Source organism: Akebia trifoliata, chromosome 1 (assembly GCF_017979445.1).
Source record: "Akebia trifoliata isolate Shusen 1 chromosome 1, ASM1797944v1, whole genome shotgun sequence".
Lineage (NCBI taxonomy): Eukaryota > Viridiplantae > Streptophyta > Magnoliopsida > Ranunculales > Lardizabalaceae > Akebia > Akebia trifoliata.
The window spans coordinates 29,168,217-29,191,912 of record NC_141375.1 but is presented as its reverse complement, the minus strand read 5'-3'; the positions used below and the strand labels follow the sequence as shown (position 1 = coordinate 29,191,912).

Below are 23,696 nucleotides of genomic sequence, written 5' to 3'. Positions count from 1 at the left end.
TTGAGTCTAGTCCTACGTGGGATTTGGGGTTTAGGAGAAATTTTAATGATTGGGAGCTAAACGACTTGATATCTTTCCTAGATCTCCTGCACACGGTTCATCTCAATGAGGAAGAACAGGATAAGTGGGAATGGAAGAGGGCAAAGGATGCGAGATTTTCCGTCAGATCCTTCTATGAGAGTCTTAATCCTCATGCGGAGCGTTCCCTTTTGGGGTCCATCGTTTGGTGTAAGTCTATTCCCTCTAAAGTCTCTTTCTTTGTTTGGCTGGCTTCCCTTGGTAGGATACTCACGTTGGATAATTTGATTGTTCGAGGTTGGATCACCCCTAATTGTTGTCCTCTTTGTTTGAGGGATGAGGAGTCTGTGGATCATATTCTAATTCATTGCTCTTTCTCTTCTATTATTTGGTCTTATTTTCTTAGTAGGTTTTGCATCTATTGGGTCCTTCCTTGTAAGTTTTCCTCCCTGTTAGTTGAATGGGCTAGTAATGACTTTAATTCCAGAAAAAGACTTCTATGAGCTATACTTCCCTCGATTATTGCTTGGGGGGTTTGGAACGAGAGAAACAACATGGTGTTCAATAACAAGAATAGAAAATCGCATACAAGCTTTTTGGAGATTTTGAGCTATTTGTACCTTTGGTCAAAACAGTATAAAGAGTTTGCAGGATTCTCTTTCGATGATTTTGTCTTTAGATGGAATGACCTTTGTAATTAGAGATGTTTTTTTATTTTTTCTTCTTTTTCTTCTTCTTGTCCTTTGTGAGGCCTCCTCGGCCTCCTTGTATTTGGGTTTTCTTGTATTTGTTTTCCTTTATCAATATATTACACTTTTCAAAAAAAAAAAAAAAAATTAATAAAAAGGTTAATTTAAATAACTGAATGTCATTTTCAAGTTTGGGAGTTATGTGAAAGTCGATTATTTCCCATTTTGAAAATTTTGGATGTAGTTCGAAAGATATCATTTTTTTATTTTGTTTTTATCTAAGTTTTTCAATGATACTCCGGAGTTGTGGTGTTGGATTTCTGATGTGGTAATCCACTTGAACAAAATTACCCTTAGTAAGGTTGAGAATCTTACTATGTCGGTAAGGAAAGGGTTTCACTTTTTTTATTAATAAAATTAAAATTCATCTTTGGATTAAAAGCCCAACTGACATTTACGTACTCTACCCAATTCTCACGCAACCTTCTTTTTTCAATTTTAAGTACAAATTGTCACCATACATAATAAATAAATGACACGATTACATTATTTTCAAGGATTAAAAATTATGAAAAGAATAATTATATTATACATCCAAATGTTAGACATGAAAAAATTTAGCATTATTAAAAATAAAATTATTTTAATAAAACAAAAACATCCTCTTTGTAGAGTCGAGATTCACTTTTTTTTTAAAATAAAATATAAAGAATAATTATAATATATAATAATATTACACACAAAAAAGAGTCTATTACGTACCATGAAGATTAAAACATCATTATATTAAAAATCTAAATTTATGATTAGGTTTTTTTTTTTCACAATCAAGATTTAAGGTAGCAAAAACAAAAGTATAGAATATACCACAATTAATTTTGATATTTTCTTATAATATATTATAAAAAAAATATTGTTTTAATGGCAGGAAAGGTAATATCATGTAATAGATAATCATGTTGCTAATTGCTCCCTTTGTATGTTTTAAAGCAAGATGGTGAAGAAAAAGAAAATGATGATAAAAAAACTAAAAGTATGATTTAATATTTTAAATAAATAAAATTTTAATGATGTTGGACAATGTGTATTCAACATTATCTGCATTATAATTATCCCATTAATATTTGTTACTCAAATGGTTTCAAATTGAGGGGTGATCTCATCTTTTAAAGGAAATAGTTTTGTCAAAAGAGATTTTATTTCAAAGTTGAAAAAGTAAGGTTTTTAGATAATTATTTCATAATATGTGAGTAGTAATTACTCGTGTATAATGCTTGTGTGGAGGGCATAAAAATGCAAACAATCGTTCTTTTTCTTTACGGAGAGTACAAGACTATTAGAGATTCTCTATCTTTGGCTAGTGTGTTTGGTAAGGAGATGAGTGTTCTTGAGCTAATGTCCTGAACTCTGCAAGGTTTATGTGAAGGTGGTCCTTCGGGTAATCTTTCCATTATGCCGTTAAATTAGTTATTAATTTATTAATTTATTATTTATTCTGTGATTTTGGCCTTTTGGGTTATTGTTAATGCATTGGTATATATGGGTTCTTCAACTTGTTTGTTTATATTTTTCTAAATATTTAATTTTGTTTTAATTTACACATACCCAACATGGTTGTCTGAAATTTAGGAAATCTAAAGATCAAAATTTTGTTTGTTCAATACATGTTGAAATTTATTTTCTTTTGATTCTTGGCGCTGATTTAGGATTTGGGTCTCTAAAATCTAGGACCTATGTTGGTGAATGTTGAAAAAAATTATCCAGAATGTGTTGTTCTTGATCCATGTTCATCTGTTTCTCTTGTTGAGTGATCTTCTTCTGCATCTTAGTGTTTGTTTCTGAAGTGGGTAACTAAAAAGTTTTAGGAACAATGTGGGAATGATGCATAGAACTGGTCGAAATTCCTGATTTGTTTGTATTGTAACACAATCTGATAATTTGGAATTGTTTTTCTCCATATTAATGAAGATTTCTGATGTGGGTTTTTGAAATTTAGGGATCATTCTGAGTTAATCTGGGATGACGTTTTTTTTTTTCAGTTATGGAGGTCAGTCTGGCAATCGCATCCGACCGAGCATTTGTGGTGAGATGGCTTCTATTGTTGCTTTTATGTATGTTGGTTCTCACAGAAGTGAAGGGTCAGACTAGAAATGCTAGCTTTCCATCGTCAAAGCCGAGTGTCGTGAATGTGGGCTCTCTGTTTACTCTCTATTCGATCATTGGAAGAGTAGCAATTCCAGCAATCAATGCTGCAGTTGATGATGTAAATTCCGATCCAAGCATTCTTGCAGGGACCAGACTGAATGTCTTTATGCAGGATACAAATTGCAGTGGATTTGTCGGAACTATAGAAGGTCTGTCGTCTTGCTCCTAATTGAATTCATGTAGTGCTTCAATTGCCTCTCAATTATAATAGAAATTATGTGAGCTTTCAATATCGGTTTCCGTTGCTTTATTAATATGGGAGATTTGATCAACATGTTCTTCTTTTTGGTGACATTTGAAGGTTTGAAATTCTGAGATTATGAAATTGTATCCAACTCACCACCCAAAATGAAAGTAGAAATTACATTGTTTCTGCAACATCATTTAGGCCCAATTTTCAACTTTTGGATGATCTTTAACTTATCTATAATAATATGGATTTTGGATCTCGATTGCATTTTTTTTGTTCTTTTAGTTGATTGTGTTAAAATTTCATTGTCTTGGTACACATTCTTCTCATTCCTGTTGAGTGCAAATCAGTTTTAGTAAGAATATAAATCAAGTACAGAATTAAATGAAAAGTTAAGATGATTCCAAAATAAATATTATGAGAGAAAATTAAAAATATATAAAATTAAAAGAACTTATCAGTTTGTAGAAGCAAATTAAGATCAAGACTTCGCGTTGAACATAATGTTCTTAAGACAGATTTCACCCCTGTTCCAGTGCCAACAGTTCGTAGACGTTTGTCTCCCAGGATACAATGATCTATAACAGAGAGGGTAGCACTCCAATCTCTGTTTATGGCGAACCCGAAAATATTCGGTACTCTCTTTTTAATATATCTCACAAATAATAACAAAGAGAACAATTTAAACGAAATATATTATATGATCTCCTTTGATTAACTCTAATAAATAATAAGGAGTTCCCATTGTTTCAAAGAGGTGTTAAAAATTGGGGTGCCAATAGGCAAAAAATGAACCAACACATTGGTTTGAAAAAGACGTCCCAAACAAGAAGACGTTGGAAGATAAAAGAAGTTATATAACTTCTTAGGTAATGATCCCATGGTTAGAATGTAACTTATTATGTTACTTTCATCCAATAAAAATAAACATTGATTTTCTAATTAAAAAATTCAACAATTCCATATGCATGCAACGAAACTGTTAGTTTGCTTCCAATGTAATCCACATTGCCATGTAAGAATCTGAATGTTGGAGCAGAAAACACATTTGAGGTTTGTTATTTAATGCATGGAATCTTCTGAGGCACGGAACCCTTTATAATTATGAGATAAACCTGAATTTTGTTAAATATTGTGGTCCAAACACAAATTAGTCTGAATTTTGTTACATCTAGTTTGAATGCATATCATCTTTATTTGTAATGCTTCTCTTTATTTAAATCCCAATCTTGGGCTTGACATTTGGCTTCGTTTACAGCTTTACAACTGATGGAGAAAGATGTTGTTGCGGTCATAGGTCCGCAATCCTCTGGAATTGCTCATGTGATCTCTCATGTTGTTAATGAACTTCATGTGCCACTTCTATCATTTGCTGCAACAGACCCCACTCTTGCCGCACTTCAGTACCCTTATTTCCTCCGCACAACACAAAGTGACTATTTCCAGATGTATGGTATAGCTGATTTGCTTGAACATTATGGATGGAAAGAAGTGATTGCCATCTTTGTGGATGATGATTATGGAAGAAGTGGGATATCTGTGCTTGGTGATGCCTTAGCAAAGAAACGTTCTAAGATCTCTTACAAGGCCGCCTTCCCTCCCGGGGCCAACAGTAGCACGATTAATGACTTATTAGTAGAAGTAAATCTGATGGAATCTCGGGTTTATGTCGTACATGTAAATCCGGACTCTGGTCTAACAGTTTTCTCTGTTGCAAAGAATCTCGGGATGATGACCGGTGGCTATGTCTGGATCGCAACAGATTGGCTCCCGTCCGTTTTAGATTCGTCCGTGTCACAGAACCCTGACACAATGAATCTCTTACAAGGAGTCGTTGCACTTCGCCATTACACTCCGGATTCCAATCTCAAAAAAGGTTTTATGTCTCGGTGGAGTAACTTACAGCGGGAAGGGAAAGTTAGCTCAAACTTGAATTCTTATGGTCTCTATGCTTACGATTCTGTTTGGTTAGTTGCCCGTGCTCTTGATGAATTCTTGAATGAAGGAGGAAATATTTCCTTTACTAATGATCCCAGATTGCGTGACCCGAAAGGCAGCACACTACACTTGGCCACACTTCGTATCTTTGAAGGAGGCCAAACGTTACTTCAGAAACTAACTACGACCAACTTTACGGGTTTGTCTGGTCAAATTCAGTTTGATGGGGAGAGGAATTTGATTCATCCGGCCTACGATATAATTAACATTGGTGGTAATGGGGGCCGCAGGATCGGGTACTGGTCTAATTATTCTGGCCTATCAGTTATTGCTCCAGAAATTTTATATAAGAAGCCTCCAAACACTTCTACAAGTAGTCAGCAGCTTTCTAGTGTGATATGGCCAGGTGATACTACGACAAAGCCACGCGGTTGGGTGTTTCCCAACAATGGAAAGCCTTTACGAATTGGGGTTCCTAATAGATTTACTTTTAAGGATTTTGTGGCAAAAGATAACAACCCAAATGGGGTAAGTGGGTTTTGTATAGATGTGTTCGAAGCTGCTGTGGATTTGTTGCAGTATGCTGTTCCACTCACTTATGTTCCGTTTGGAGATGGCTTGAGAAACCCCAGTGGCGATGAAATAGTGCAAATGGTTGCTGAAAATGTGAGTACTCTGCCTTATGAATTTTAATTTAAAATTGGGGTACATCTAGGACAGATTCACGGATATCTATTAAATCATAAATCAAGCTGATTAGATAACTTGACCACTAGACTAGGATAATCACCAACACCATCCAAGAGAATGAAATACCTTTGCTGTTAAATCTTTGTGTTGAGAGTTTAATTTCTTGTAAGCATCTTAATTTGCATTTTTTTTTCTTTTTTCAGAAATTCGATGCAGCAGTTGGGGACATAGCTATTGTTACCAATAGGACGAGGATGGTTGATTTTACTCAGCCTTACATTGGATCAGGCCTTGTTGTAGTTGCACCTGTTAGAGAGATAAAATCAAGTGCTTGGTCTTTCCTAAAACCATTTACCATACAAATGTGGTGTGTCACTGGTGCTTTCTTTCTCTTTGTGGGAACCGTTGTTTGGATTCTTGAGCATCGGACTAACACTGAATTTCGCGGCCCACCAAGGAAACAACTTATTACAGTTTTCTGGTTAGTATTTCCCAGCTCTCCTAGAACCACCCCCCCCCCTCCCACACACACACACACACACACACTTATGATTCCTTTGTCCTCTTTATCAAAGGTATTTGATCACGATTCCTTTTAAGTCGTGTTACTTTGATTCCTTTCTATGGTATTTGTATTTTGTGATTTGTTTCACGATGACTTAGAACATTCTTTCCAGAAGATCTAAACTTCTATTTCCAAAGGTGTTTTTATTTTTATTTTTTTAATTCTCCAGTTTTTGTCAAGATTTTCTGCAATTTTGATTTTTTTAATGTGGTACAACATTTCACCCACTGTTACTCTTAATCTTGCAGGTTTAGCTTTTCAACGATGTTTTTTTCACACAGTGAGTAAATATTGTTTCATCAAAATCTCTTTCTATATGTTAATTTCCTATTTTCTGTGGCCCAAAGTCCGAGCTCTAAATGCCCACAGGGCTATTGGACTCAATGCAGGAGAGAACACTGTGAGCACCCTTGGACGTTTGGTGCTGATCATATGGCTTTTTGTAGTATTAATTATCAACTCAAGCTACACGGCTAGTTTGACATCTATCCTCACGGTGCAGCAACTCTCATCGCATGTTGAAGGGATCGACAGCTTGATTTCGAGTAATGAACCAATCGGGGTTCAGGATGGGTCATTTTCAAGGAATTATTTGATCGAAGAGCTCAACATCGCAGAATCCAGGATTGTAATCCTTAAAAGTGAGGATGATTATGCAAAGGCCCTTCAGCTTGGACCAAGAGCTGGTGGGGTTGCTGCCATCGTAGAAGAACTTCCTTACATTGAGGTCTTCATGTCCAACACTAAGTGCAAGTTCAAGACTGTAGGGCAAGAGTTCAAGAAAAGTGGATGGGGATTTGTAAGTCTTTCAAAATACTTCCATAATTTTTTATTTTTATTTTTTGAATTTTGAAATTTGTTACAACGGCCATTGTATGTAAAATGTCCTGATATTCAATTTCTTTGATACTTAACAGGCTTTCCCGAGGGACTCTCCTCTTGTGGTCGACCTATCAACCGCCATACTTCAACTATCAGAAAACGGTAATCTACAGAAGATCCACGATAAATGGTTGTCACGCACAGGGTGCTCCACTCAAGCCAATCAAGAAATTGAATCGAACCGTCTCTCTTTGAAATGCTTTTGGGGTCTCTTCCTCATATGTGGTGTTGCATGCTTCCTCTCTCTTCTTGTATTTGCTATTAGGGTGCTAAGTCAGTTTTGCAGGTATAGCCCTGGGGAGGACGACGAGGGGGTCAAACTGGAAAAGACTACTAGCTTTAAGAACATAATAGATTTTGTGGATAAGAAAGAAACGGAGACTAGAAACAAGCTCATGAAAAAAACAAGTCATAGTGAACAAGACCAAGATGGTCAGTCCAGTTCAGCTTCTTAAGAAAGGTCAGATGGGTAGATTGAATGTAACAGTTTATTCATATAGTTTCAACACAAGAATGAAAGAATTCTTGACTTCATATGTATCACTAGTACTATATACAATTATCTAATTTTTTTCAAGGAGAAAAAGCTTCTAAAGATGAAGACAGTTATATAATTGGTGTTCTTAATTGCTGAAATGGGATGGTTTTTAAGTGGGGTACTTGCCGATTACACTCAAAACGTTTAAAATGTGGTTTACACAATTTAATTGATTTGATTTTTTTATTTTTTATTTTATAGCTAGTTTATCATACTTGACTGTCTAACATAATCGTCAATGATACTTTGGTGATTGTCTCCGATGTTTTCCTTAATGCCTATCTAGTCTTCTTAATCGGTCCTCAAGCTATGAGATACATGGTTGGCATCTGAATTTATTCATGATTATAGATTTTAATTAATCAAATAGAAATATATATTTAACAGGGATGAAGGATCATCATATAGAGCTGCTGATAGACATTGAATTGAGGATTGTTGTGCAGAAGCATAACAAGAGTAAAAAAGATGATAGACATTGGATCGAGTATTGTTGTGTGGAAGCATAACCAGAGTAAAAATGATGAAATATCAAACAATCATAAAAAAAACATAAGATTTATAAAAAACATACGATTTATGTGGTTTGGCACATTGTCTATGTCTGTGGAGGAGAAGGAGAGGGAGATTAATCCACTATCGGTAATTCTGATTTGCTTCTTAAGGCGCAAGCTCAAAAAGCACAGTAGATTACAACTACTAAAAGAATAATTTGAAATCACATGTGGAAAACATCCATATGAAACATCCAACTAGGTCGTGATGTTTGATATGAAACATACATATGGTTAGTAGGCTCCAAGGTTGGAACTCTCAACTAATAATAGAAAATGACATTTTTTATTTGCTAGGGAAGCAAGATTAGTCGTCGATATTTAGTAAATCAAGGTCTAGGTAAGGTACATGAGTGTCGATACGACAATGTGGGTTCAAACTCGCTTTCGCTTGTTAGTTACAATGTAAAATATTGCCAAATGTCAACATGAGTTGGCTTTCTTAAATGTTTGGATAACTAGGAAGTGGTCGACATGTTTAAATAAGGAAAGATCATTTTTTTTTTTGGCTTAATCATGTTGTTTGGCAATTTGTTTTATTGATTCCAAAGAAGAATAATAGATTGTCAACCACAATGGTACAACTCTATTCAAGACAACTTTCCTATTTAGTGTAACCACGTTGCCAATTTGTTTTATCATTTCCGAAAAAGAAAGACTCTCATCCATGATATATCAATCATAATAGTAACTTTATTTAAGTTAATTTTACTATTTTTTTAAGATAACTTTTGAGCCGAGCGAGTCATGTTAAGTGAGCATGGGGAGAGACTCAACCATCAAATGCCACTGCAAGGAAAACATACCACAGAGGATCCACTCCCGAGAGGTGAGGGAAGTTGTTTGAAGTTTGGCCCAAGGTTACCTAAGTTCACTGACAAGGTACTAAACCATGAATCGATTCAAATTGAGCCAATTTGCAGTACGGTTCGCTCGTGGTTGGTGAGATGCAGCGAATTTAACCAACCTGATCATTGTACATTTATTTTTACATGCTCCACAAATTGATAATATTTAATATATCTCCCTTAATATTCAAATTGATAATTTAACACTTTACCTTTGTCTTTATTAATAGATTAATTAAAAATGATAAAAAACACTCATCTTCATCCTCAAAAAAAATATCAGATTATTTCTTTTTCAAAATCTACCATCTTCAATATGTTTTTTACCCTATTCATCACTTCAACCTTCAAATACCCTCATTTTTGTCTACCCCTACAAATCAGATTCTTTCTTGATTGGCCAAAATGTGAAAAAAACTCATATTTGACCGTTCAAGGCTGTTGAATTTTGTAAAATTTGACGGATTATGATGTCAAAATTTTCATCGTTGAATTTTTTCTTTTGACGGATCAAAACTGTCAAATTAATGAAATATGAGAGAAATTTGATGACTCTAAGCCTTCGAATCTAGGCTATCAACTTTTGATTTCTAAAATTCATAGGCCTTGGCCTGTCCAATTTTCTTGTAGAAATTTTCAATTTTCACATAGTGGGCGAATCACGATCTGAATCTAAATTGAGTCAACTCATGCTTCTGGTAACATCATGGTCTTAAAACTCGGTTTCACATCTCGTCTAAGCCCAATATCAAGTCGTCTCAGATGAGTTTTCCGAAACGTTTGAGATGTCTTATTCAAAAAATCAAAAAATTCAATGCGAGGTATTAAATCTTGGTCAAAAAAGAGACTTGTAAGTTGGTCTCATTCAACTTCAATACCGAATTAACTTAGACGATACGTCTCAGTCTCGGATGAGTTTTAAAACCATGGGTAACATAAGTTTGGCCTCACATTTTTTAGACCCCACTTTTATTCTAACTGTTTGGGAATCCAAAGTCTAGGGACATCTCATGTCTTATTGTATCCGATGTTTTAAATTTTGTTTGGCAACTCTCCTTAAAAAAATAAACACCTTTTACCTAAAAACAGAAGTGCATAATCCATGCATTATTAAGAGCAACTCCAACCGAGAGTTTTTTAAAAAAAGCCTTCAAGAACTGCTATTGGCACTCCAATATTTACTTATTATATTTCAATTAATACAAAAAAGAGAATTGCTATTAACACCCCAAACTTTAACTTATTGCAACCCAATTTCTTAAATTATTTATCACACCCCAATTAAAAATAAACACACTTCCCGAACTTTACAAAAGGTTTGTCCTCAAATTATAATCTCAATTTGAATCAAACAATGTGACAGACTTTAGACTCCAATAATGAGAAAGTCCACAGATTCTATAGTCCAAATCAAATTCCCATTTGATTTATTTATTTATTTTCTCAAAATTCATTGTCATCAGTCCCTAACTTCTTTAGAAAAGTCATCCAGAGTTTAATTATTTTCTTATCATTGATTTTAAAAATAGAAAAAAGATCAAGCAACAAATCAAACAGTACATAAAACAAGTGGAGATCTTATATCCAAAACACAAGATGGAAAAAAGAGGTTTCGGAAAAAAAAAAATCAAAGGGTTTTCAGCAAGAAGTTGAAGATGAGACTGTTTCAGTCATTTTTGTTAGTCTCTTGTAGAATACCATGGTTAAAGGGTGCATCAAAAATTCATCAAAATATATCCAAAGTACCCATATTTTAACCCAAGCTTGATAACATTTGAGACTATCACGTGACATCAGTACAGACAGACAGGTTGTTTGATTTTAAAGTAGGGGTGCAACTTGGTTGTGTTCAAATCGAGAATAGAACCAAACCAATAGCTTTGGGGTGGTTTGGAATAAGTTGCGGTTCGGCTCCAAATTACGAAAATGGAGAACTAATCAATTTGGTTCGGTTTTTGAATCAAGCTTGTATAGAATCGAAACAAATCGAGAACCGAATCTCTCTCTCTCTCTCTCTCTCTCTCTATATATATATATATATATATATATATATATATAGATATGTATGTAATAATTATTATGAATTATTTTAGGAGTTAGGGTATAGATTAGTGATATTTTACGAATAAACTAATGCTTTTTTTTTTATAGATAGATTTGTGATTTATTGTATGAAATTTTATGTTTGTTTTTTCATTAAAAATATTACTTATAATTTATAAAATATTGGCAATCAGTCGAATTGAACTAAACCAAACTGACTTTAATTTAGTTTGGGTTGGTGTGATTCCAATGGAATTTGGTTCAGTTCTAGTTCTTATTAGTAGAACCGACTTATGTCAATTCGATTCCAATTGACCTCAAACTGAACTAAGTTGCGCACCTATTTTAAAGTAATAAAATGATACAAATGTTTTTTTTTTTTTTACAAAGATAATTAAATCCATTTATTTGAAATCAAATGTGAAAATATCAATACTCAAATGTCAAAATTCCGCAATCAGAACATGATGTTTGAGGAAAAACTTTGAATTACACGTGGAGTATCACATGCCATGTTGCGAAGAGGGTTCTATTAAAAATTCAAAGTCCGACTTGGTGTTTGGTATGTAGGACATTCAAACCGTGAGAGTAGGACTAGCAATGATCCGTTTATTATCCAATCTAATCTGTAAAATTGGATTTGGATCAATAACTTGGATTTTTAGATCGGATTCGAATTGCATTTTAATGATCTGATCAATTTTCGGAGTAACTTAGTATCAATCCGTCCAATAAAAATCTGATCCGTTTCTTATAATAGAAAATGTGGGAATAATAATAGCAATCACATTTTATATATACTTCTCTTCTTTTTTCGTTCTCATTTAATCCGTCTACCTTTTAGAAAAAAAAAAGATAAACAAATCATAAGAAGTCCACATTTTTTATTCAATTTTAAAGCAATTATGGTGGTAATAACTTTCATTATTTTCAAAAGGCTAAAAAATTGTGGCTGTCAATTTATGATGGTACTACCATTTAGGATAATTTTCCAATTTTAGAGAATATAAATTGTGAATTATGTCATCACTTAAATTTAATGAATTTATAAAATTGTCTAATTAGTTTATTGTTTCACACATATTTGTCATTGTAACCTTTTTAAAACTTTTACAAAAAATTTCCCTTTTTGAATATTACCCTTTTAATTTTATTGACTTTTTTTTCCCCTTTCTTAAATACAGTTATTATTGGCACTCTCAACTCTTACTTATTACACGCACCCCAATTAAAAATAAAGAAAATAAATGAATGATTGAGAATAAGCACAAGTTGGAATGCCAATAAAAGCTCTCTTATTATTTTTTTTTTCTAGATTTTTATTCTTTTAGTTTAGGATTTTATATGAGCCCAATTATAATTGTAAATAAGTACTAATTTTTTATTTTCTTTTGAACAATTGATATAATGTTTTGGAATGTTGATATTATAATTTGAGACAAATCTTTGTAATGTTTGAAGAGTGTGATCAAATCTTTAATTGGGGTGTGATAGATAATTTGAGAAATTGAAGTGTAATAAGAAAAAGTTAGGATTTAAATAGCAACTCTCTTTCTTAATAATACATTTCCAACTTTATTATTTTTTGGGATAATTACTACAAAGACCTATTTTTTGAAAATATGTACAAAAAAATCCCTTTAAAAAAAATATGGACTCTTTAATACTCAATTTATCAAATATTAGTCTTAAAATAAATTTAAAGAGAAAATATCATAATTACTCTTTCAATGATTTTTGAAGTTTAAAAAAACATGTTTGAGCAACTCCTATGTTTTATAATTAATGACATGACCCTTTAACTATGGTCATCTCTTTTAGATAAATTAAAAAAAAAAAACTTATTTCTTTAATCAAAACTAATAATCTTTAAAACACATAGATGATAATGATGACTACGCCAATGATGATGACGGAGATGAGGATGATCATCATCAAACTGATTTGGTTTATGAATATTAATTTTATTAAAGTATATAAATAATTAAAAACATAACTTTAAAACCTGACTTGAGTGTTCATCGAATTGATTCAACTAAAAAATTAATAAGTATACGCAAATGTGTCAAATAAAATTATATTGAATTTAGTTTTTAATAAATAAAATATTTAGTTTTTATTTTTTATAGAAATATTAATAACTAAATAAATTGATCGAATATTTTAATCAACTCCCTATATTTTTAGATCAAACACATTGTAAAATTGTTAAAGGGTATTTCAGGTATTTTCTTAAAAAAAATCTTCAAAAGATCCTTAGTAGACTAATGTTTTATTAAGTGGGACTTAAATGATTTGTATTCTTTATCAGGGGACTATTTAGTACATATTCTCAATAAAGAGTACTTCAAAGTCACTCTCCCTTGTTTTTTTCTTTTTAACCCCTAAATCTCAAAAAATAATAATAGCATCCTTCCAAAAAAAATTTCTTTTACCCCCATAACTCAAAAGAGTATGTCATTGTCGTAGGCATGGACAAATTCTAATTGATTTAATAAAAGAGTCCACATCATTTGCACCTAGGGTGGACCTCAACAAATGCCACAATTCAAGGAATTTATGCCTAAAATCTTTCTTTTTCAAAATTTCCTTGGATTGTGATTTGCATGGCATGTGTTGAGGTGTTGAAAGAGAGTTTCAAATCAGGGACAGAACCAGGAGTTTTAGTCAATGGGGGATAAGTGTTATTTTTCCAAGTTCGTTACTTTACAAACCTTGGAGTAGGACCCTCAATTTTTGAAGGCAATATCCATTATATCCTTCTCTTTGCTTTCAACATCGATTCTCCCTCAAAAAATCATTATTGGGCCCACATGGGCCCAATTCACAATGCACCACTAGTCCACAACCTCCAAGTTTTCATGATAAAACTCAAACTCAAATTTAAAATTAAAATAGTTAACTTTTTTTTTCTCTTTATATACGTTTTAGAAGAGAATAAACATTGGGATGAGAGAAGATGTAATAAATACTAATTTAAAGAGTCGAGGGTAATTAAGATATTTAATCTTTTGAAATGATGTTGATCCTACTCCATGGTGTGTAAAGTAATAAACTTGATAATGTAAGGTTCTCTTTGAATTGTAAAAACTCCAAGGGAGTTTTTGTAATAAAACCGCGACATATAGATCTGAAAAACACTTTTCATAATAACTTGGTAAGATTTTAAATCTCGCTAAGGGTTGTTTAGCTCAAATGCATTACAACATTGGCAATCCAACATCGCAAGCCTCTAGATTTCATGGAAACTCTCATATCTAAAAAGGAAAAAAAAATGTTTTAGTTGGGATTGATTTAAGCTTTTGAAAATGGATGGATACCAAACTTCCATGAAAGTCCCAAATTTAAAATTAAAATTCAACTGTGAAAAAATAATTTTTTTTCGAAGTTCATAGAATTATGCCCTGTACCAACCCTTTAGCATCAGATCATGCTTTTGGACATCAGAAGATTAGCTCAACGATCCTTAATATGATTTGAAATCTTACTACATTAGTAAGACTAGTTTAAATATCTCTCATTTTAAAGTTCAGTGGGGCTATGTGTCATTAATTTAAAACATATTGGAAGCACCTCAAATACGACCAAGCAAAATATAAGGGTTAATTACTGATTTTTATTTTTATTTTCAAGAATTTCACTTGTCCTTATTTGGCTCTACACCTAGTTTCGAACCTCCACCATGGGTACATACGATCCAGACTCTTAATAAAATAAGATAATACTAATTATATCTTATAAGTTATTTTTCCTCTTTAATTTTATAGGAATTTAATCTCCTTCCAACTTTATTGCTTCTTCTACCCCTTTCTAAGAATACACATCTATTTTTATATATTAGTCTTTGAATTGTGGTCCACAATTTTGGAGGAACCCTCCAAGAAACATGACACGTGGTTAATATTTCACAACACTACTTTTTAGTTAATATTTGGAATGCTTTTTGGTCAATTTTTTTTTTATGATACCATCTTATTCTCTTTTTCAATAATACACCTTTCAATTTTATTTTCTATATTTCCTCTTTTAGCTCTTCAACCTGAAAGATGATGTCTTTTTATTGGCACGGACAAATTCTAGCACATAAATAAAACGCTCAAATTCTACATATTTAAAAAAAAAAAAAATTGTAAACGTCAAGATAAGTAGGATGATCTCTCCAATCTAACATGAGCCACTCCGTTCTCTCCTTAATAGCCAACTTACGTTCTTGCTTCCTCAATTACATCAACCCTTGTTTACAAGGATTTGCAAGAGTTGACTAGTCAGTTGTATATGATTGAGGGGGGTAGGCCGTCCAGCCCCTCAATACAAAGCTTTACACACACCAGCTCACCATAACTGCATTAGTTGTTAGTCTCGTTGATTCTGTTGCACAAGATACTAAAAGTTTGAGGGTTTTGGCAAGAGATTGAAGATGAGAATATTTAACTCATAAAAAACCTTGGTCAAAGGGCATATCAAATATATTCACCAGACGCAACGATAGAAATTTTCTAAATGATAGATATTTTATGAATCATGCTAGGGTGACACAATGAGGTGGTGCTGTGCATATTACCGTACATAGTTTTTCACGAGATATGAGTAAAATGTATCTACGGTTATGTGTGCATCACAAAACATGTATGGTAATATGCACGACACCTCTTCATTTGTGTCACTTTTTATCTCCGTTTGTACCATTTCAGCATTTTTCATATTTTATTTAATAATATGATACTTTTGGTAACACAATCAAACAGCCACATTTTATTTAATAGTATGATACTTTTGATACATAAAGTCACCCTACAGAGATACGGAGGCGTCTCACATCTATTAACTATCTCATCTATTTCTTCCTTTAAAATAAAAAATAAAAATAAAAAAACTATCTCACGTACGAGAAATCTGTCAAACTAATTAATTAATATTGATAAAGATGGAAACAAATACAGTTCACCTAGGGATGATAACAGCCTTGAGTGGATTCTTCATCACCATGGTAAATGCAAACGTCTCTGTTGGATCAGGAGGCGCGTCTTCCACAGCCACCCACTTAAACGCATGCACCATACGTGCGAGCAACAAGTGCACGTGCAAAGTCCCAAGTGTCATTGCTGGACAAATCCTCCTCCCTGCACCAAACGGCATCATCTTCAACTCTCTCGAACCGGTCACATCCACATCAACCCCATCACCTTCTATGAACCGTTCCGGTCTAAACTCAAACGGATCCTTCCACACGCTTGGATCCTCTGTTAACCACGCCGTGTAAAACTCCACACTCGCGTCTGCTGGTATAGTGTAACCACCTAACTCTGTTTCCTTTGTTGCTGCGTGCGATAACACGAAATGACTTGGTGGGTGTCTTCTGAAGGTCTCCTTCACAATTGCACTTAAATAACTCATTTTCTCGACTTCTTTTTCTGTAATAATATTTTTTCCTTCTTTTCCCACACAATTAATAATTTCTTTATATAATTTTTCTTGTATTTCTTGATCTAAGACCAAGTGACATAGGGCCCACTCAAGTGCAGTTGCACTTGTATCTGTTCCAGCGTTCATCACCTCAGAACATAAGGAAACCAACTCTTCCTCACCGAGTCGACCTCTACCAACAGGTTCGAGTTGAAACAACGAGTCAATATAAGCAGCACCGAGTTCACTCACCATCTCAGACTCAGACTCAGAATCATCATCATCTTTTACTTTAGTTCCTCCATTCTCCACAAAAGCTCTTCGACTCCTTATTAGAGGAACTAAACACTCCATCTGTTTTTTTCTTAGCTGTTTAGCTTCTTTTAATTGTGTTCGAAACAAGGGTGTGAAGATGGGTAAGAAATCTGGTAGTTTTGGTGTTGACATGAGCATGATATCCTTTAAAACAGTTTCGATTTCTTTGATTCGTGTTTCGGAAATCCTTGCGCCGAAACAGATACAAATAAGAATGCTACATATAGTGAGTCTACAGTTACTCATAACTTCAACAAACCCTATTTCTGAAACCTGCTGTTTCAGCCTCCTCAAGTGGTTATCTATAGCCCACTCACGAATCCAACTACATTGTCGGATTCTAGCTGGATTTACAAGTTCAGTAACGAAGTTACGTCGTAGTGTACGCCAGAGAGGACCGTACTCAGCTGAGTTAATGGTACACTTACCAACACTGAACAAGAGACGAGTTGGTGAATCGGCGGGTCGACTAGCGAAGATTGGACCTTTTTGGACAAGAGCTTCATGTATGAGATCAGAACTTGTGATGATGATGAGTGTGCGTTGTCCCATTTGCATGGTGAAGATGGGACCATATTTGGTACGTAAGTCACGAACGATGTACATAAATGGACGGCGTTGGAGGAGAACTTGAGCTAGGTTGCCTATGATTGGCCAACCTGGTGGGCCTGGTGGGAGGTTTTTGGGCCCACCACCTGTGATGGACCAGCGTCGCCACCAAAGGTAGACAAGAAGAGGTGCTAAGGAGAGGATGAGAAGGTCGATGAAGTAGAATTCCATTGTTGAAGAGGAGGAGAGGGAGAGACACAGAGGTGATCAGATGAGGACTTACTAAGTGTTTGTTATATAGATTTATAGATAGAAAGAACGGTAGATCTAAGAGAGAGAGAGAGAGTTAATGAGGTTCTATCTACCAACAAATCAAATTGAATGATTGCAGCAAGAAAATTAGGTCTGTTACGTGACTACCACTGGTCAGCCGATCAGTACTTTTTTCTTTTTCTTTTTTTCTTTTTAAAAGTAAAAAAATATACTTAAAAAAGAATAATACGAGTGAAAACTGAAAGTGAAACCCTTTCCTTACTAACATGGTAAGTTTTGAGTGTTACTAAGAGCCGTTTTGATCAAATGAATCACCGCATCAGAAATTCAACACCACAGCCCTTAGAGGCGGAACCGAGATTTTCTTATAATGCGGGGGCAAACTATCATTAGTTGTATAATTGAAAAAGTTGAAGACGAATGTTTTTAAAGAGAAATTCAAAGGTTTTTTTTATTAGAAATTGAAGAAAAAGATATTTTGATAATTTCTAATTAATATATGAAAAGACCTGATCAAAAGGGAATGTCATCAACAAAAAATTGAAAAGTGGGGAGGGGGAGAATTGGAGAGAGGTGAGGGAGTGAGAACAAATGGAACATATAATTAGTTGAAAATATATATGTGTCTCAAAGTTAGAGAGCAATTGCCTCCACCAGTTCCTTACCAGTTCTACCCTGACAATCCTCTTAAGTTTATCAAAAACCCAGATAAAAAATAATTTTTTAAAATTAAATCTAAAATTTTGAAAATAGACGACGGTCAAAATTTCACATAACTCCTAAACTTAAAAATGAAATTAGAGTAAAAAACAAAAAAATTTAATATATAAAATTTTATCATCAACAACCCTAAGCATGAAACATGCTTTTGGATAGCAAGTGGTGAGCCCAATGACCTTTAGTAAGGGTGAAATACTTAGTAAGGACAGGGGAACAGAAATTAAAAAACATCTAAGAGTCGTGATAATCTCATCCCTCATGAGACTTACTCAAAATACTCTTCTGATGTGGCATGTGCTAAATCATAGATTTTGCCTCCTGATGCACATCTCACATCTCTATAAATATTTGCAATTGTATCCCAAGAAACAAAGATCTATGATTTCAACACATGCCACATCAGCATAGTATTTTAAAGTCACTAAGTGACGTCTAAAAAACGAGTCCTTCCGGAGAGATCTCAAGCTTGTACTTCAAATTGCAAATCCTGCCGTGAAGTGTGTTAGAACAGTAAGAGTGTTTAGAGTGTCTTCTGGTGATGTGTGTAAGAACAGTAAGGATGTACTATATGAGGTACAATCTTGAGGTCGCTTGAGCATTATCCTTCAAAAAAAAAGTTGGTATTAATTTGACACTCCTTCTGCACGCTCCCTTCTCAAAAAATTGTAGCTTGGGGATACACAATGATCAAGGATTTATGGTCCTATAAACTACCATGTAAAAGGGTCTACAAAATAGTGTGTCAAATCCTTGTTAGCAATTCGGTACTAAAATTTTTGAATTCTATTTGATTTTAGGTTGCCAAATACCAGTCAAAATATAGATAGATGGAAAAATAGCAGCATATGCTACATAAGTGTATCATCCGTCTCATTTAAAAAATCCGAAAATAAAAAATTCATTAATATGATAGTGATAGTGATGTTAACGGTGAAGGTGATGATATAGTTGTGATGGTTATATAGTGTGATGTGAGGTTTCAGCTTGAGGTCACTCTCGCATGACTCTTTTCTTAAAAATGAAAATGACATTGCTCATTTAAAAATGTGGAGTCCAAAATTTTGAAGCATGGCTGTTTTTAAGACGAACTTATGTTACATACAACATACAACAAATTATATTAGCATTTTTTTATCGAGTTGTATAAAAAATAGTAAAAATAAAAAATACATTTCATTCTATTTTAACTTAAAATATGTGAATTATTCAAAATAATTCAATAATCTGAAAAATAATACTTTCATTGAAAAATAAATAATTAATTCGTGAATTAAACGGGAGATTACTAACAAGGTGTCATATTATCACGATTCAAATAAAAAATCAGGATTTAAAAAAAAGCAAAATGTAAAAAAAAAATGAATTTTTCAAAAAGTCGTACTGGAGTGATTTAAATTTTAAAATTGAGTAAGGATCGAGTTCATATAAGAAAATAAGGTATCTACATGGCATGTGTTTATTAGAGAATGAACACATTGGGATGCGTGTCTTTAGTGAAATGGCTTGGTTAGATGTCCAATGTGTCTTAAACTCCTTCCAGAAAATGCCACATAGACATTGTTCCTATGTCATAGGAATGTGAATTGTGACACCGTCACATGATTCGTATTCTTTAAACTTTAAATCGATTCACACTTGTTGGACGTGGAGGTGTGAACAGAATCATAGATTCCTTTTACTAGTATCTCGATAGCATTTATGGTTCCGTACACACATCCACGTCAATAAATTGTGAATTTTGAAGTCACTCCAATATTATTATTTTTCAAGGCTCGATCATCTGTGTTTCTATGGATCTAAATTCTAGAATGGATCGATTTCTTCGATCTTTGAGTGAAAATTTCATAATATCTGAATTATTGCAAATGACTTTTTGAGTCAAGTTGGAAATTAGATTGAGTGAGTGGTGCCGTTTTATTAATTTTAATTTTTTAAGAAAAAAACAAAAATTTAAATGCAATATTATTTAGGCACATCCCTCAACTCTTTGGTTAATATTTGTGACATCTTTTGTATATGTTTCCAACTAAAAAAAAAATAGTTTCTTTACTAACTTTGTAAGATTTTAACTCTTACATATCCTTGAGATCAAATGGATTAACACATTGGCAATTTAACAGCACAACCCCTCTAGATTTCATGGAAAAATTCAGATAAAAAGAAAATATTCAAATTTTTTTTTTTACAGGGTTGGGGGGCCTTGATCCAAGGTTTTGAAAATGAAAATGGATGGCTACCATACTTCCATGAAACTCCTAAATTTAAAATTAAAATTCAATGGTGAAAAAATCTTTTTTTTTTCCAAGTTCATAGAATTTTCATCTACCACCATGTTGAATCAAATCATGTTTTCGGATTCCACAAGGTGAGCTCAACCCTTAGTAAGAGTTGAAATCTTACTAAGTTAGTAAGGCTAGTTGGACTCCTTTCAAATAGATGGTGTGCTACTTGACCGAGGTCCACTCTAGATTATTTTTTAAAGAACCGAAAAAAAAAAAAAAAAAAGAGCTGGTATTACACCCCAACTGAAAATAAAAATAAAAGTGAATGGGGTGTAATAGGTAAAGTTGGGGTGCCAATAGTAGATCTCTCTCTCTCTCTCCCTTTGATTTCTAATTTTCTAGGTTAAGAATTTTATATAAGTCAAATCCTAATTGCAAACAACTTATGAAATTGTTTAAATGCAAACAACTTATGAAATTGTTTAAATGAGTGTTATAATATTTTGCAATGTTGATTAAATAACCTGAGCCAAATCTAACTAATGTTTGAATTTTGTGTTTTAATCTTTACATGGGGATTGATATATAATTTAAGTAATTGGGTTGTATGAGTAAAAGTCAGGGTGCAATAGCATCTCTAAAAAAATATATATAATTAAATTCTCTCATTTTAAATCTTTACTATAAAAAAAAAAAGGTTATAAAAATTATTCAACCATTGTAAGAATCATAGGGATTCTATGAAACAAAAGAATTATTCATTTTAACCAATCCAACATTTTTTTAGATTTATCGTCTTCAACTTTGTCCTCAACCATTTGTGGAAAAACCTGTGACATTTTTATCTAAGAATAAATTATCTTCTTCTTTCCACAATTTCCACCTTGTTACTGAGATTTGAGATTTGAAGGTTGGAGGAGACAAAGACTCTCAAAATTGAAGATAGTGATGAAGAATTTTACGCTAAACTAAGTTCTATTGTCATAAATTTTATAGGGAAAAAAAGAAATCAAAGGTTTTTTGCTAGACAATGGAATTTATGTCATATTCTCCGAGACTCCAGTTATTTCTGCAAAACATAAAACAATCTCAAGTATTATTTCGAGTCACCATAGCAAGGCCTTTTTTATTGATGTTACAAGAACAGCTGAGATGTAACAAATTCTCATTTGGGATAAGTTTTCAATTCGTATTTGATTGATTAAGATCATTTGTCCACCCTTATTCAACGTTTGAACAGTTTATTTTTCATTAGTGGTGATACTAGCTATGACTCTCCCACCGGGCATACTCAATTGACTCCCCTGATGTGAGGTGTGCCACAACCATAAACCTTATGTCTCAGGATACACAATCGTAAGGGATGTGCAATTGCATATCACAAGGCATAACGTCTATGGTTCTGGCACACCCCACGTCAAAGGAGTCGATTGACTATGCCATGTGGAGGAATTGTATTATCACGACTCTCTTCATTCTTAGGTTTAGGTGTGTCACATGGACCAAGAATGACTTTTCAATATTTGTGGTCTTAACAAAAAAGAAAAGAATTGTGATAATATGACTTATCCACGTGACATACTCAATTGACACCCCTGACGTGACATGTTCAGGAAACGTAGATCTACACTCCTCGAGATATAGAGCTGTATTTTTATGAGAAAGCATAGTTATGTATCCTGAGGAATGCAGATCAATGATTCTCAAACAATGTCACATCAGGGATGTTGATGGAGTATGCCACGTGGGTAAGTTAGATTATTACGATTTAAAAGAAAATGGATGATGGTCCTCATCTTTACTATTATAATTAGAGAAGAAGAATAAAAGTGATCCTACACCAAAATCTGGAGTCCCACAAATGTCTCCTACTGTACATTTAAACTTAATATGATTAGGCTTATTTTCATGAAAGTCTAGTCATTTTGTTTTTTAACTTTTTAATGTTACTTTTAAAATCTCTTTCAAAAATACTTTCTTGTACAAAAATCACTTATGATACATGTATGATTTTAGATCTCGCTTCACGTCTCGTCTCTTTCATGTATAAGTATTTATGAAAATTATTATATATTTTTTAATAAAACAAGATCGATTAGAAGATGTTTAGTTATAAAATAAATATTAAAAAAAAATTTAATCAAAATATACAAAATCATAATTGAGTTGGTTAGAATTTTGAAAACATCTTCGGAATCATTTCATTTATCTCGTGAGATGATGTGAAGCCTGAGATGCTGTTTAAATTAGTCTCATTGTTGAATATCCCATGAATACATGCAGGGACAGCCAAGATTTTCTTGTAGGGGGGGCAAATTATAGTTAATTGTATAATTGAAGGACTTGAAGATGAATGATTTTAGGGAGAAATTCTGAGGTTTTTTATTAGAAGTCGAATAAAATGATATTTAGGTCATTTCCAATTAGTATGTGAGAAGGCCCGGTCAAGAGGTAATGTCATCAACAAAAAATTGAAAGGGGAGTCTACCTAGCTAGTGAGCGGTTCTTTCGGGTGGACATCTCCTACAACGCAAGCAACATTGTTTGTCGAGAAGCAAAATATTCGAGAGTCCAGGTGAAAAATACATGCATAGATAATGGTCTAATGACAAGGGTCAACGATGGAAGCTCGAGACAGAGCTATATAATGCTCCAATCTCACACACGGTTCCTTGAGAAGTGAGTGGTTACCTATTGGAACTTCGACCAATCACCGCCGATCAATGTAGCTTTGGGGTCACCCCTGACTCTGCTATTATTATAGGGGTATGGGGTTCGAGACAAAGAAAGATAAGGGGAGGGGAGGGTGTGGGGGCAAATGGGAAGAGAGGGGAGGGAGTGGGGACAAATGGGACATGTAATTAGTTGAAAATATAGTGGTGTCTCAGAGTTCTGTGGGGGCAATTTGTCACCACTAGCTCTTTACTAGCTCCACCCCTGAATACGATGTGTTGACATGCCGACCACTAAATAGAAATTAGTAAAAAATGATCCAAATACATTCGTTTTCAACGTCTTTGTTAAGAACCTAACTCCTTAATTATTCTTGTAGCG

The 23,696-nt window shown here is 33.6% G+C and overlaps 2 protein-coding genes across 2 annotated transcripts; one reads left to right on the top strand and one right to left on the bottom strand.

Annotated features, from left to right (window-relative positions):
* The first annotated feature begins 1,873 nt into the window (after positions 1 to 1,873).
* On the top strand, positions 1,874 to 7,857 carry LOC147411542 (glutamate receptor 3.4-like). The gene is made up of 7 exons (XM_086449652.1): positions 1,874 to 2,145; positions 2,747 to 3,061; positions 4,361 to 5,706; positions 5,934 to 6,211; positions 6,544 to 6,575; positions 6,685 to 7,094; positions 7,213 to 7,857. The coding sequence occupies exons 2-7, from the start codon at positions 2,749 to 2,751 to the stop codon at positions 7,630 to 7,632; spliced, it is 2,799 nt and encodes a 932-aa protein (XP_086305778.1). The 5' UTR covers positions 1,874 to 2,145; positions 2,747 to 2,748; the 3' UTR covers positions 7,633 to 7,857.
* An 8,063-nt stretch (positions 7,858 to 15,920) lies between these two features.
* Positions 15,921 to 17,719, bottom strand: CYP77B1 (cytochrome P450, family 77, subfamily B, polypeptide 1). Its single transcript, XM_086449641.1, has one exon. It carries the CDS (start codon positions 17,656 to 17,658, stop codon positions 16,102 to 16,104), a length of 1,557 nt encoding a protein of 518 aa, XP_086305767.1. The 5' UTR covers positions 17,659 to 17,719; the 3' UTR covers positions 15,921 to 16,101.
* Between the last annotated feature and the right edge of the window lie 5,977 nt (positions 17,720 to 23,696).